Source organism: Sinocyclocheilus anshuiensis, unplaced genomic scaffold (genome assembly GCF_001515605.1).
Source record: "Sinocyclocheilus anshuiensis isolate Anshui unplaced genomic scaffold, SAMN03320099.WGS_v1.1 scaffold96, whole genome shotgun sequence".
Taxonomy (NCBI): Eukaryota; Metazoa; Chordata; class Actinopteri; order Cypriniformes; family Cyprinidae; genus Sinocyclocheilus; species Sinocyclocheilus anshuiensis.
The window spans coordinates 1,075,607-1,090,439 of record NW_015554094.1 but is presented as its reverse complement, the minus strand read 5'-3'; the positions used below and the strand labels follow the sequence as shown (position 1 = coordinate 1,090,439).

At 34.2% G+C, this 14,833-nt stretch overlaps 1 protein-coding gene across 10 annotated transcripts in view; it reads right to left on the bottom strand.

Moving 5' to 3' along the window:
- Positions 1-1,665: 1,665 nt before the first annotated feature.
- LOC107669455 (gephyrin-like) overlaps positions 1,666-14,833 on the bottom strand; it is an 89,324-nt gene continuing 76,156 nt past the window's right edge. For 7 of the 10 annotated variants that reach the window (XM_016461683.1, XM_016461682.1, XM_016461684.1 and 4 more), the window contains 12 exons: positions 13,830-13,922; positions 11,820-11,875; positions 11,625-11,744; positions 10,713-10,771; positions 10,474-10,627; positions 7,025-7,146; positions 5,202-5,289; positions 4,756-4,829; positions 3,718-3,791; positions 3,484-3,587; positions 2,907-3,003; positions 1,666-1,971 (listed from right to left, as the gene is read on the bottom strand). In XM_016461683.1, coding sequence (XP_016317169.1) covers positions 1,838-1,971; positions 2,907-3,003; positions 3,484-3,587; positions 3,718-3,791; positions 4,756-4,829; positions 5,202-5,289; positions 7,025-7,146; positions 10,474-10,627; positions 10,713-10,771; positions 11,625-11,744; positions 11,820-11,875; positions 13,830-13,922 — 1,175 coding nt within the window. In that variant the 3' untranslated portion in view covers positions 1,666-1,837. The remainder of the gene's footprint in view (positions 1,972-2,906; positions 3,004-3,483; positions 3,588-3,717; positions 3,792-4,755; positions 4,830-5,201; positions 5,290-7,024; positions 7,147-10,473; positions 10,628-10,712; positions 10,772-11,624; positions 11,745-11,819; positions 11,876-13,829; positions 13,923-14,833) is intronic. The other 3 variants (XM_016461685.1, XM_016461689.1, XM_016461692.1) reach the window with 1 other exon arrangement.

Sequence of the window (14,833 nt, the reverse complement as noted above, 5' to 3'; positions counted from 1 at the left end):
ACACACACACACACACACACACACACACATATATAAATATAATAAAATATATATATTCATTTTTTAAATTACCAAAAAACATATGATTTAAAAAATATATATTTTTACATTTAATATTTAATGTTATTTAATAAGTAAATAATCTTATTCCTATAACAACTTTTTCCCAATTGCCTATATCCATCAATCTCAGTCATTCAACACAATTACCAATGTTATTGTGTGAAAAATGATGCTTTTCTATAACTACAACCCCGATCTGATTCCAGACTAATATCTGACATTTATAATGAAACTGTTAAATAAACCATTAAAGATCAGCTGTCCAAAACACTGCAGAGGTCAGTTAATCAGTAGAACATAAAATGCAAAATAAAAAAAAATAAAAAAAGACATTTAAATCCCACACGTTAAGGAATTATGTTTTTATTCATTTTATTACAAGAAAATTCCACAATGCTATTTTTATATAATGATCAAGGATTTTATTATTGTATTCTCTCTCATTAGGTTCTTATAATTAAAGAAAATGGTATTATACAGATTTGTTCAATGTCTCCTCATTGCTTGGTCATATTCCGCAGGAGAGCTGGTCACATTTATCTGTACAATTCAATTGTGTTTAATAAACCATTAAAGATCAGCTGTCCAAAACACTGCAGAGGTCAGTTAATCAGTAGAACATAAAATGCAAAATAAAAAAAAATAAAAAAAGACATTTAAATCCCACACGTTAAGGAATTATGTTTTTATTCATTTTATTACAAGAAAATTCCACAATGCTATTTTTATATAATGATCAAGGATTTTATTATTGTATTCTCTCTCATTAGGTTCTTATAATTAAAGAAAATGTTATTATACAGATTTGTTCAATGTCTCCTCATTGCTTGGTCATATTCCGCAGGAGTGCTGGTCACATTTATCTGTACAATTCAATTGTGTGTTTTTTTTTTTTAACTGTACATTTTTGTGTAGTTGATTAAAAAGGCAGTCAGCACTTAAATAAGCTGTTGTTTTTTTTCCTCATCTTTTTAAAGTATATTCAAATCAAACGCTCGCCTGTGACTCCGCCCCCTGGGGGGACAGGGGCGGGGCTACACCAGGTCATGTGATTATAAGGAAGCTTCAGGGATTGGGTGACCAGGCCCGTGTTCCCCCGCGCACGCCCTTCATGCACCCACGCGTTTGGCACTGCGCACACAAACAAGACTCACGAGATATAAACGACAAGCAAAGCTCTTTGTGATGTCATAATGATGCGTACTAAATAATGGGAGGAAAAAGTAAAAGTGTCACGTCAATGACACGTAAGACAAAAAGTGCCACCCTCCAGAGTCCAGATTTCAAGCTGTCGTGTTCCTTCCCCATGTCCGAAAACAAAAGCAGTCATTTTTCATTTATTTTTGCATTAAAATGGGGAAATAATATTTTTTTTTTCTCTCCTGGCAGGCACCTACAGTTTCTATTAAAATGCTACAGCTATAAGATATGAACACACAAAGCAACTGCAATGAAAAGAACAAAGTTGCCTTAATATAATAATAATAATTAATAATAATGAGAAGAAAAATGCAATAATAATAATTAATAATAATACAGAATAAATCTATTTTTATAATTAGATTTTATCATTTAAAAGTATATTTTTTCTTTCTTTGAAATAATACTTTCTTTCTCATATGTATCTAGGTTTGTAATCAAGATGTTGACTATATTTCAGCGTTATCCAAATCAATAAAAACTAGCTGTGCCGTTGCATATTACAGTCAATGATATGTGAACATGCACCGTGAACCACCCGTCGCTCTCCGTCCGTCAGCCCGCTGCCGTGACATCATAGACGGCCGATGACCATGACGTCCACCACCTCGCCCTTGTGCAGCTCCACGTATTGCTCGGTTTTGGGAGGTAGCATCAGGAGTCCGTTAGCGCTGCGCATGCTCATGAGTCTGCTGCTAACCTGGTTCCCTGGAGGAAGACGAGACGGAGAAAAGCATGAAAATACTGCCTCCAACCTGCTGGTTTTCGATTTTTCAACCAGGAACCACTAATGTTAGAGGAACCAACATGCATCTTGTTTTATCCACAATAAGAGAAAATAAGAGAGTATAGCAACCCTCTACGCACCTACACACACATTGGCAATAAAACTGCTATTGGCTAGTAATTGTTTGATGCACACAGACTCTCTCACACACACACACACACACACACACACACACACACACAATAGAAAATTGTAAAATGATGAAATAAAATATAAAAAACCTTAAACTTATTTTATTTCAGCTAGTTGCCTAGGCATAATTTCTAATTTTCTCATTTAACTTTTAATTTAATTTTAACTTAATGTACTAAAATAACTAAAACACTGAGAAAAAAAAAATATAGAAACAATATAAAATCTATACAGACATTAAAAAATCAGGCAACAAAATTACTAAAACTTTAACTAAAATTAAGATGAAAAAGGAAAATATAAAAATGAAAAGTTATTTAAAACATTAGTTAAAAAAACCCTATAAAAACTAATAAAAACTGATTTGCTAAAATCAAACACTGGCAGGTGATTAATGAGCGCTAACACTGGGATTGCAGCTTGCACAATTGTTCAGAAAGTCTAAAATAATGAAACTCTTTCATATGTCACAAAAAAAACCACGAAAGAATTATATAGATAAATATCATTTAAATGTATACATTTTATGTTATTTAACATGGCTTTTTTCACGCTCTCATAAATGAGCTAATGTCAAACGAGCATTCTAGTGTAAAGTGATCAAAACACAGTGAAAAATATATCTGTACTAAACTTATTCTTAGTCTACTCAATCACTGGCGAGTGAAATGTAACAATTTCTGTGAGATTTCTGTAATAATAATAATAATGATGGATGTGTAACCTGTGCTCTGTGCCCATGGCAGAGGTTCCTGATGGTGCCATGTCAAAATACAGCGGTGATACTCTGGACGTGGATCCAGCTTCACATCACATGACAACTGGAAACAATTAAGCACAATTTAGATTTCGTTATTGAGGCTGTCAATAGATTTGAATGTTTTGCAATTAATGTTTTCAAGTTAATGCATTAACATATTTAGTTCCTATTCAGCAAAGAAAACAAAATGACATATCTGAGAGCTCAGCAAATCGGTCGAAAAATAGTTTCAGTAAGATTTTTTTTTTGGAAAGCGAGGATGCATTAAAGACTTTTATGTTGTTACAAAAGATTTCTATTTCAAATGCATGCTGTTCTTTTGAACTGTCTATTCATCAAAGGATCCTGAAAAATAAAATGTATCACAGTTTCCACAAAAATATGAAGCAGCACAACTGTTTTCAACATTGATAATAATCAGAAATGTTTCTTGAGCAGCAAATCAGCATATTAGAATGATTTCTGAACGATCATGTGACACTGAAGACTGGGGTTTTGATGCTGAAAATTCAGCTTTTTTTAAGGTTGAAGGTGGTCTTACCCTGGCTTTTATTATGGTGGGTCGCGGGTCTAAGATTCCCTGCATCTTCCTCAAGGCAGGAATGACGAAGAGGTTACATGTTACGACTGCTGACACAGGGTTACCTGTGAATCACCAGACAGCCACAAAAGCACAAATCATTCACTAATAGATGAAAAATAGCCAAATCTGTGTGTTGAAATTACAGACTAGTATGTGTTTGGAAAAAACAAACAAACCAATAAACTCTCTCACCGTCCCTACCTGGCAGAGCAAAGATAAGTTTTCGAGACCCGTCCATATCAACAGTGGCAAATGATGTGGGGAGACTAACGGAAGACAAACCAGAGCTCAATACCCGCGTGGACTGATTCTCATCGTTTGACACTCAAGATCAGGGTGTTTTCACACTGGGTTGAAATCTGAGAGCAGTTTGCATGATTTATACTGCGATGTGATCGCTCTAAACGCTGTAAAGTGCTCTGAAGTGAGACCATCTCAGGAAACGGTCTGAATACAGTTCACTTTAAATTTACGTAAAACAAACAAAGCAGTATTTTTGCTCGCAAGTAACCATAATGACACGCTTACTTTTGGTATTAAAACTATTCTATTCTCTTATTCTATTAATTCAAATAAAATAAATGCAAATATTGAAAAAAAAAAAAAAAAAAAAAAAAAAAAAAATTTTTTTAAATGTAGTTCTATGGATTAAATGGACTGACATCCAGAGTTTTTCCACTTACATTTTAAATATAGATAGAAAAATAGAATAGCATTCAAATATATTTAATTTAAATGTATATACATTTTAATTTATAATAACATAAAATGTAATAAAACAAAATGAATGTTAATAAAACATATTTTAATAAAATACATGTTTAAAATAAAATTAAACGTAGTACTATATCCAAGTTTTTAAATTCAATTTTGCTCCAGTTAAAGCGGATAAAGACTATAATATAATAACAGCATTAAAACTATTCTATTCTATAAATTGTAATAAAATAAATATAACACTTAATTGATAAAATATAAAATTTAATAATGTTAATACAATATATTTTAATAAAATAGTGGTAAAATCCAAAATCCAAAAAAGTATTATGGATTAAATACACTGACATTCAAATCTGCTTTTTGGAGGTTATCATTATTATTATTTTTTTCATTAAGTTTTGTTCGAAGTAAAGTGTTTCATTTAACGAAGTTTCAAAAGTGAAAACATCCTCATTCTGCATTACTTATACAATCTTCACACAGATGTCACCTGTTTCTTCAAAAACTCACCCTGGTTTCATGAAGACACGACCAAAGTGTATCTGAGCATGAAGGTCGATATCAAGTACCTGTTTCAGGTAATCCTGTGAAAACATCCATTTACAGTGATCTTAATGATCTGCTAAACTAGGACCAATTAAAAATAACAGTGTATAACAAAGATTTTTTTTAACCAATGCCTGATTGTATAAACACTGTATTCTCTTCTTTATTGTGAGTGTAAATCCTTTTAAAAAGATCTGTAGGTATTTAAAGCACTAGGCACCTCATTTCTTTAGGAGTACATCTTTGATGCGACAGACTTACTGCCATCCAGCCACTAGATGTCAGTATACAGCAGTGATTACTAAATTAAACTCAAAGTGTCATGCTTTTCCATGCATCTTCCTAAAACACAGTTTGTCTTTAGGAAGCTGTCAGCTAAATACACAGAGCAAATGTAAAAGCTCTCGTGCCTTTTCCCCCATGGACACGCCCCCTGAGGTGATGATGACATCAGCGCGACTGATTCCCTCGTTCAGAGCATTCAGCAGGTCATCAGGGCTGTGGGAAACCAGGGTAACAGTTACCATGACAACTGACATGTCACAAAACATGATTAATAGCCGTACAGCCTTAAAGGGGTCATAGGTCATATGATGCGATTTCAAGTTTTCCTTTCTCTTTGGAGTGTTACAAGCTGTTCGTGAATAGATAAGATCCCTGAAGTTGCAAAGACTAAAGTCTCAAAACCAAAGAGATATTCTTTATAAAAGTTAAGACTCTGCCACGCCCCCCTAAAACGGCTCGTTCTAACACGCCCCCACATATCTACCTCACTATGTGGAAATATTTGCAGAGAGAGAGAGAGAGACAGCGTCACATCAAAGTGGAGTCAGCTGTCTTAAACGCGGCTTGTGTACTGCATCATTACTGTGTCTGTTCCCCTTTCGGGCTTGAACTGATGGTAAAACTAATGACATTATTTACTGTCTTTACATTTATTTTGAAAGATGAAGCTTGCGATTATGGTAAGGGGCGTTACATTTCCGACGAGTGCTTGCGGTGTTCGGCCAATCACAATGCACTGGGTCAGCTGGCCAATCAGAGCAGACTGCGCTTGTCGGAAGGAGGGACTTTGTAGAAAACGAAGCGTTTGAGAGAGGCGGGGCATAGAGGACCTACAATAATGTACAGTATTTGAAAAATAATGTGTTTTTTGAACATTAAAGCATGTCAACATATTCTGTTACACCAAATACACAAAATAATGATCTTTAAAAAAGCATCATATGACCCCTTTAAAGATAACAAAATGCAATAAATATAAGCAATTGATTAAAAAGTAGGGTGTTTTATACAGCTACACACAAAAAAAGGTACAAAACAGTCAATGGGGTGGTACCCTTTCAAAAGGTACTAATATGTACATTTTATAACAGTAATAATGATAACACTAAACTTTATTTTACAAGCACCTTTAAAATCAGCTTTACACAGAAACAAGCAATAAACCACAATAATAAAATGAATAAACATGCTTCGATTTATAACTACAGAAAACAGAACTAAGATAACCAAGCAAAAGCTAACCACGGAGTACTAACTTTATGTCCTTTTAAGTATTAATATATACCATTTAGGGGCAAATAAGATAGATGTACATTTTTTCTGAGAGTTTATACTGAGCTAATTTATTTCTAATTTCTCAACCAAACCAATATTTGATGATATACATTCAATTCCCCGAGGTTGTTAGATTGTAGTAATCTTTTTACTTAGTTAAGTCACTTGTGTTTCAGTATTTAAGTTCAATAAAGTGAATGTGGAAGATATCTGTTTTTTTTTAAAGAATAGTTAAAAAAATATTTACAGAAATAAGCTACGATATTTAACTTTTAGTAGAAGCGGATGTCATGTTAAGGTGTTTCTCATTGGATGGTGATAAAAATCTAGCATTTAATTTTGATTTATTATATTTGCTTGCTATTATAATAATGAAGTCAAACGGTTTGAAAGAATATCTTTGTTAGAACAATTTAAAATTGACATAAAATATCTAAACACCTAAAAGCAATACAAACTACGTAACTGTTTAAGATGTACAACGTTTTTCTGTATTTTTTGTCTTTCTGTAAACCCCTTGACATGTTTGGTTATATGCACTCTTGTATGTAAAATATGCTTGGTTTAAACTTTTATTAATCAGGTTAAAAAAGAGATTTATTTCTGTTTTTATGTAATCTAAATTTGACACACAATTACTCATATTTCTGTATAAAGTGTGAAAGCTGCTCACTTGTCTCCCACGATGCCCAGGTTGATGGTGGGGTACCCATGCTCCTGTATGGTGGCCAGCAGCGTCGAGCGATTCGAGTCTCTGATCTTCCCGGGGTGTAAATCGTCCTCTGGGTTCAGCAACTGAAAACACAACAGTTTACTGCTCAGGAATTGCTTATAAGACTTAAAGAGTACCTTTAAGCATTGCATTATTACAATCATGGGCGGATTTAGTGATTTGGGGGCCCCAGGCAAAATACAGGAATCTTTCTCACATTCACAACCTTGAGGTTTCTTTCACTGTTGTGATGCTCGCTGCTGCACGACCGTGTCCCTTAGTTGTGTCCATTTTTTTTAGATGTTAAAAATAATGGATTTCTTTCATCTTGTAGACCGCTTGTTCACATTTACACAGGTTATAATAGTATTAGTGTAGGTTGGACAGTAGGTGGTGCTTTGGGTAATTTTCACTAAGCAATTGTACACAATGCAAGGCTGTCTAATTATAAACTTTAAAATATTTTTTTTTTGTTTATTTTAATTACACATTTAAATTAAACTAAAGGAAATTATACATTTACACACTTAAAGGCACAATATGTAAGTTTTCACTACTAGAGGTGGTGAAGGCGAAGCTTGATGACGCTATGAAGAAGAGTGGAACAATGGGTGATATCGTTTTCACCATCCAGAGATGTCCGAATCATGTTCACAGATGTAATGAATTATTATTATTTTTTACCTGTACCTTCCAAAGTTATTCAAACAGTGAATAAATTATATAGAGAAAGCGAGCAAAGAACATTTAACGTTACATTGTCAAAAAACAGTATGCCTGACTTCAGTCTAGCGCGAGTTTAAGCACTCTCAAAAAACTCCCTTTATAATCAGTAAAGCTGTCTATACACTGTTTGATGAATGAATCTCCTATTTACATCATACGTACATCTGCACTTTGTTGTTTATGATGAGAGAATACACTCAGCGAGCGCGCGCACTGAACAAAACTCCGGTGTTTCAGCGATGACTCATCTAAACGCCTCTGATTGGCCGCTGCGTTCATAAGCTCAACAGACTCGTGTGTGATTGGTTATAACGCGCAACACTGTAAAAACGTGGAAAATCAGTTCCATGGTGCAACATTGAGCAGATCTAAATTTAATGCTGCAGTCAAGACTTTTCATTTCATTTTCATTTTATTCGCGATTGCCGTAATGGATTTAGTTTAGCTGCAGCAGCATTTTTGTTTGTTTCTATAAGCGGAAACGATAGTACGTAATTGATAGGCGACAATGAACCGGGACGATTATTTAAAATTGGAATTTCTCTGAATTTACAAATCCTTGGGAACTTTTGGGATAACGTAAGTGCACAATTGCATGAAATATATGACAATGTGCAAGTGGTTTTTGGATATTTTATTATGAAAATCTTATTGTGGAAAGGAACTGCACATTCGGGTCCAAATTCTGTGCTTTCCATTAGAATTTTTCTGTATTCCATTTTAATGGTTTAATCAAAAACATATCTATTAATAAAATTCATAAAAACAACAATTTTTGTTTAATTTGTATACAATAACAGGGCCCTATGAAATTTTCTTCTTTCTTTCTTTCTTTCTTTCTTTCTTTCTTTCTTTCTTTCTTTCTTTCTTTCTTTTTTTGTTTTTCGTTTTAATTTTCTGGATGATTATATTACATTTTAACAAAAAACATGTATAATTAATTAAAATCATGAAACTTGTTTAATTTAACAGCAATTTAGGCCTATTAAAAGTTTAACAAAAATTTAATTCTTAGGGCCCAAATTATGCGCTTTCTTTTTTTTTATTTAAATTTTTCTGTATTCCATTTTAAAGGTTTAATCAAAAACATATCTAATTGATTGAATTCATAAAAACAACTTAATTTATGAATTTGTATACAATAATAGGGCCCTATTAAATTTTAATTTTATTTACTTCTTTTTTAGAAATTCTGTGTTGTGTATTTTAATTTTTCTGGTAATCAAATGAAGGCAAAAACATTAATCTATCTTTTACTCCAATGAAAATGAAACAAACCCTTTAATTTTTGTACATTCAAAGTGCTACACAACAGAAGTTTACTGTGTAACGAGGAATGTCACACAGACGCAGCCAGATCATTTCCATAACGATCAACGCAATCTACCAAGAGCAGCGCAAATTAGCGTCTGCATTAAAGGGGTCATATGATGCTTTCACTCAGCGAGCGCGCGCACTGAACAAAACTCCGGTGTTTCAGCGATGACTCATCTAAACGCCTCTGATTGGCCGCTGCGTTCATAAACTCAACAGACTCGTGTGTGATTGGTTATAACGCGCAACACTGTAAAAACGTGGAAAATCAGTTCCATGGTGCAACATTGAGCAGATCTAAATTTAATGCTGCAGTCAAGACTTTTCATTTCATTTTCATTTTATTCGCGATTGCCGTAATGGATTTAGTTTAGCTGCAGCAGCATTTTTGTTTGTTTCTATAAGCGGAAACGATAGTACGTAATTGATAGGCGACAATGAACCGGGACGATTATTTAAAATTGGAATTTCTCTGAATTTACAAATCCTTGGGAACTTTTGGGATAACGTAAGTGCACAATTGCATGAAATATATGACAATGTGCAAGTGGTTTTTGGATATTTTATTATGAAAATCTTACATATTGTGCCTTTAAGGATTATTTCAACCAAATATGAAGTGTGCTTGTGTGGAAAGGAACTGCACATTAGGGTCCAAATTCTGTGCTTTCCATTAGAATTTTTCTGTATTCCATTTTAATGGTTTAATCAAAAACGATATGTGGGGGCGTGTTAGAACGAGCCGTTTTAGGTAGGTGTGGCAGAGTCTTAACTTTGATAAAGAATATCTCTTTGGTTTTGAGACTTTAGTCTTTGCAACTTTAGGGATCTTATCTATTCACGAACAGCTTGTAACACTCCAAAGATAAAGGAAAACTTGAAATCGCATCATATGACCCCTTTAAGACATGCTTTTTTTGGGTGTTAAATAATGGCGCAAATACCAGTAATTTGACAGGTGCAAACGTTAGTAAATGGTGTTGCTTGAGTCATTTTAATACTCTCCTCCCATAAATTTTGGGTCTAAAATGTCAGGTGCAAAAATAACTGTGTCCACGCCTTTTCAGCGCTAATTCTTCACTGCGCGTCTTTAGTAAATCCTGACATTACTATTTTAACGTCAAAAGACGGTTTGCGTTGGCGCACGTTGTTAGTAAATCTGGCCCTTAATATCTTAAGAAATCTTCCTTCTCAGGTAAATATATCTATATTTAAGAATGTTTAGATATTTGCACTAGAAACAAGACAAAAATACTAAGTAAGAAAATATGTTTTTGCAGTGTGAGAAAGCAGGAGGCTCCCGATTAGATCTAATTGCTGTCTAGAAGAAACAGTGGAGATATAAAGAGCAGTGTGTGTTGTAATGGCACCTCGTTGCCTGTAGACATCACAGCCACGACTGGAAACTTCTGCACTTCCACCTCTGTGACGCCCACCGTGGCCAGCAGACCGATTTCAGACGAGCCCATGTGAGTGCCTTTGCCCAACACGCATTCACCACGCTTAATGTCGTGACCGATGGGCCTGCAGAAGCAGAACACGGGACAGACTCCTTCAGACACATCCGAGACTCACACAGTCACGCTGAGATACGCTCACAGGCGCTCACCTGATGTCTTGACCTGGACGAGCTTGAATCAGAATCCGCACCTCCAGCTCTTCTGTGCCCTGAGAAATTAATTTAGACAGAAAGAGACAGAAAATAATCGACAGCCGAGGTGGTAATTAATGGCAGTCTGAAATATTTTCAAATCATCATTAGTGAATAACAGTGTCTACCTGGACAAATAATTTCCTCAATTATTCCTCAAATATATCAAATAATTTTGGTAGAATTTGAGTAAAAATTGTGTAAAATAAGTGTATTACATTTCAGCAATTTTGTATAGTTGTCAAAAATATATTAATTTAAGTAAAATACATTTATATTATATTATATTATATTATATTATATTATATTATATTATATTATGTGGAGTCAGTAAGATTTTTTATCTATCAAGGATGCATTAAATTGATCAAAAGCGACACTAAAGACATTTATAATGTTACAAAAGGTTTGATTCAAATAAATGCTGCTATTTTGAATGTTCAATGCAACCAAAAATCCTGAAAAATAAAATGTATCAGTTTCCACAAAAATATGAAGCAGCACAACTGTTTCCAACATTGATTATTTCTTGAGCAGCAAATCAGCATATTAGAATGATTTCTGAAGGATCATGTGACACTGAAGACTGGAGTAATGATGCTGAAAATTCAGCTTTGATCACAGAAATAAATTAAATGTTATTATATATTCACATAGAAAACAGCTATTTTACATTGCAATAATATTTCACAATTTGTATTGTATTTTTGATCAAATAAATGCAGCCTTGGTGAACAGAAGAGACTTTCAAATGCATTTAAAAAATCTTACCGACCCCAGACTTTTGAACGTTAGTGTATATAAATAAATTAAAATGATTAAATAATGTATTGTTATGTTTCATTAAAGAATCAGCAGGCTGTAACTCACGTCTTCAGACTCTCGCAGGAGTTCGGTGTCTTCTACTTGAACCACAGCGTCGGCGCCGCATGGAATAGGAGCACCTGTCGTCACCCGCATCACCTGACCCGGCATCACGGTGTGTGTGGGCTGGAAACACACGTATGGATCATTTCCCTCACATCTGAAGGTGGATTTCTCAAACGATATCTTTTCTTTTCTCACCTGCTCTCCAGCCTGAGACTCGCCGATAATAAATCTGTCACCAGGACCATCAGCCGCTGTCAGGACACAGAGACAACACTGTAGCATACTGCTGTTTCCCCATGCAACTAACAAAAATATGTTCTAAAAATGTTTTGATAACGTTCCCATTAAGTTATGGACTCGATAAAATCTTATTTTGAATGTTCAAAAAGTCCAGTTTTTTAAATGTTACCTAAAAAAAAACATTAAGGAAACATTTATTTTCAATGTTTTTGAACGTTTTGAAGCAAGTAGCAACATCAGCTAAAACATTTAAAGAATGTTCCATTTTATTCATTCTGTAAACATTATGGGAATGTTCCTTTTGAATGTTTTCAGATGTTTTGAAACAACTAGCTAAAGCATTAAGGGAGCATTCTAAGAATGCTTTGATAATGTTCTCATTAAGTTATGGACATGTTAAAATGTTATTTTGAATGTTCAAAATGTCCTTTTTTTAATGTTTAAAAAAACGTTAGACAAAACATTAAGCTAGCTGTGCATTAAACGATTTTATTGCACAACGTAGAGGACAAGAACCACCCAACGCGAAGCGGAGTGCATTAAAATCGTTTGATGCACAGCTAGCCGTGCATTATCCTGCTTATACCATGATCATTTGCTAGCATTGACAAGTTAAAGCTGTTAATGATGTTTGATTCCTCGTTGCTGAGGAATATAATGCAGTGATCCAGTATCTAAGCTATTTTTTAATAAAAGTCGCAGGGCAGCGTTGACAAGTTTACGTACTCAGTGCGATCTCTGATCTCTCTCTGTGTGTGTGTTTGTGTGCGTCAATGAGAGCAGCGCATTAATATAGAACAGTGATTAAACTGCTTTGGAACTACCTGTGCATCTAACCTTTTTTAAAGCATACCTGCCAGCCAATCAGAATCGAGTATTCAGACAGACCATGGTATAAGTTAAAAAGTTCTTTTGAATGTTCTCGGAACGTCCAGTTTTTAAAATGTTTTTAAAAACGTCAGCCAAAATATTAAGGGAACGTTCCATTTTAAACATTCTACAAACATTATGGGAACACTACATCTAAATGTTCTCTGAATGTTTCGAAACTACTACTAAGTAGTAAGGTTAGCTAAAATGCTAAAGGAACGTTCCGTTTGAATAATTCTGCAAACATTAAGGGAATGTTACTTCTTAATGTTCTCGGAACATTTTGAAATAAGTGGTAAGTAGTAACATTTAGAAAAATGTTAATTTAGAAAAATATTTCGCAAAAAATGTCCCATAAATGAAACATGTTTGTGCTAAAGTTTTGAGAACGTTATTAAAGACCAGATAAGTTGAAACAAATGTTCTGTTAGCGTTACAGGAAAAACACGGTTTAAACTTTGAGAGAACCTTGCCAGAACATTCCCTCGCAGCTCAGTTGAAACGGTTGAAGTTCTTGTTCCATACTGCGCATTGTATCGTTAATATGTAAATTGTATGCAGTATAGAGTATGTAAAACAGATTATGAATTTTGTATTTTTGCAATCATTTTATTTTGCTTTTTTTCTATGTGAAGACTTTTGGTAAATTGCTGGTACTGAAAGACTGTATTAGCATGCACAAAAATCAGGAATGGGTATGAAGAAACTAAATAGGGTTAATATTGATTTTACAGCAATTGAATATCAAGATCTTCCTAATGTTGTGAAGAGCCAGACAGCTGCCGTAACATGGCCTACATCAGACAAATATGTTTATAGACTGTCAGTAAATACTCATGAGCTCATAAATATGCAATTAATGCAAAATCCCCAAGTGCTGAAGTTTACTCTGCACAAGTTCTTGTTATGACATTTTTAAGCAGGAAACTCCCATCCAGCACCAAGTCCATAAGAAATGAATGAAGCATTTGACATTCATCCCCTGAGTGTCGCTCTCCAGTAGACGTGAGTAATGCTTTCAATATGCAGCGCTGACGCGAGCACTAGAGCGTGAGTTAACCAGGTCTGTCATCGTCGAGTCATGTGGGCTCTCACCTCTTACAGCATAGCCGTCTTTAACGGAGGCAGGGAACGGAGGCAGGTTGTCTTTGGCATAAACGTCCTGAGCCAGAACTCGACCCATGCCGTCTATGAGAACAACAAGACAGAGAAAAAGATTACATGTGTTTATTATCACTAACATGCATTTAAAACAGGCCTTTTAAAATACATAAGGGACGATGAGCTACATGATATTTACCCCAAAAAATAAAAAATAGCAAGAATAAAAAATCTGTAGAAAATAACAATTTAGAGCATTTTAGATGCTGGCTTCTATGGAAGCTTATTTCCGCCACGGAATAAAAATATAAAAATGGTAATTGCAACTTTTTAAACTTAAAAAAAAAAAAATCAGAATGGCAAGTTCTCTCACAATTTTGACTTTACTTTTTTGCACAATTGCAAGCTAACATCTTGCAATTTTGCCTTTTTTCACAGAATTGCACGTTTATATCTCGCAACTGACAGTTATAGACTCATAATTCTTATTTTTACGCTCATTATTCTGTTTTTTCTCAAAATTCAGAGTTTACATCTTACAATTCTGTTTGTTTCCTGACACAAAAAAGTAATTGCGACTTTTCTTACAATTCCAAGTTTATTCATTTATTAATTGCGAGAAAAAAACTCCGAATTGTGAGATAAAAAGTCACAATTACATTTTTTTTTTCCTATGGCAGAAAACAGCTTTAGCCCCATTATTTTTATTTATCATGTGGAATTTTAGGAGAAACATCTGAGGTGAAGTTGATGCTCTACATTTATTCTATTTCTATTCTATACAAACATAAATGAGATATAAAATGTTCCTCTGGAACTGCACACACACACACACACACATGTTGTGTTTCCATGTTTTATGGGGACATTCCATAGGCGTAATGGTTTTTATACTGTACAAACTGTATGTGCTATTGCCCTACACCAACCCTACCCCTAAACCTACCCCTTACAGGAAACTTTGTGCATTTTTACTTTCTCAAAAAAACTCATTCTGT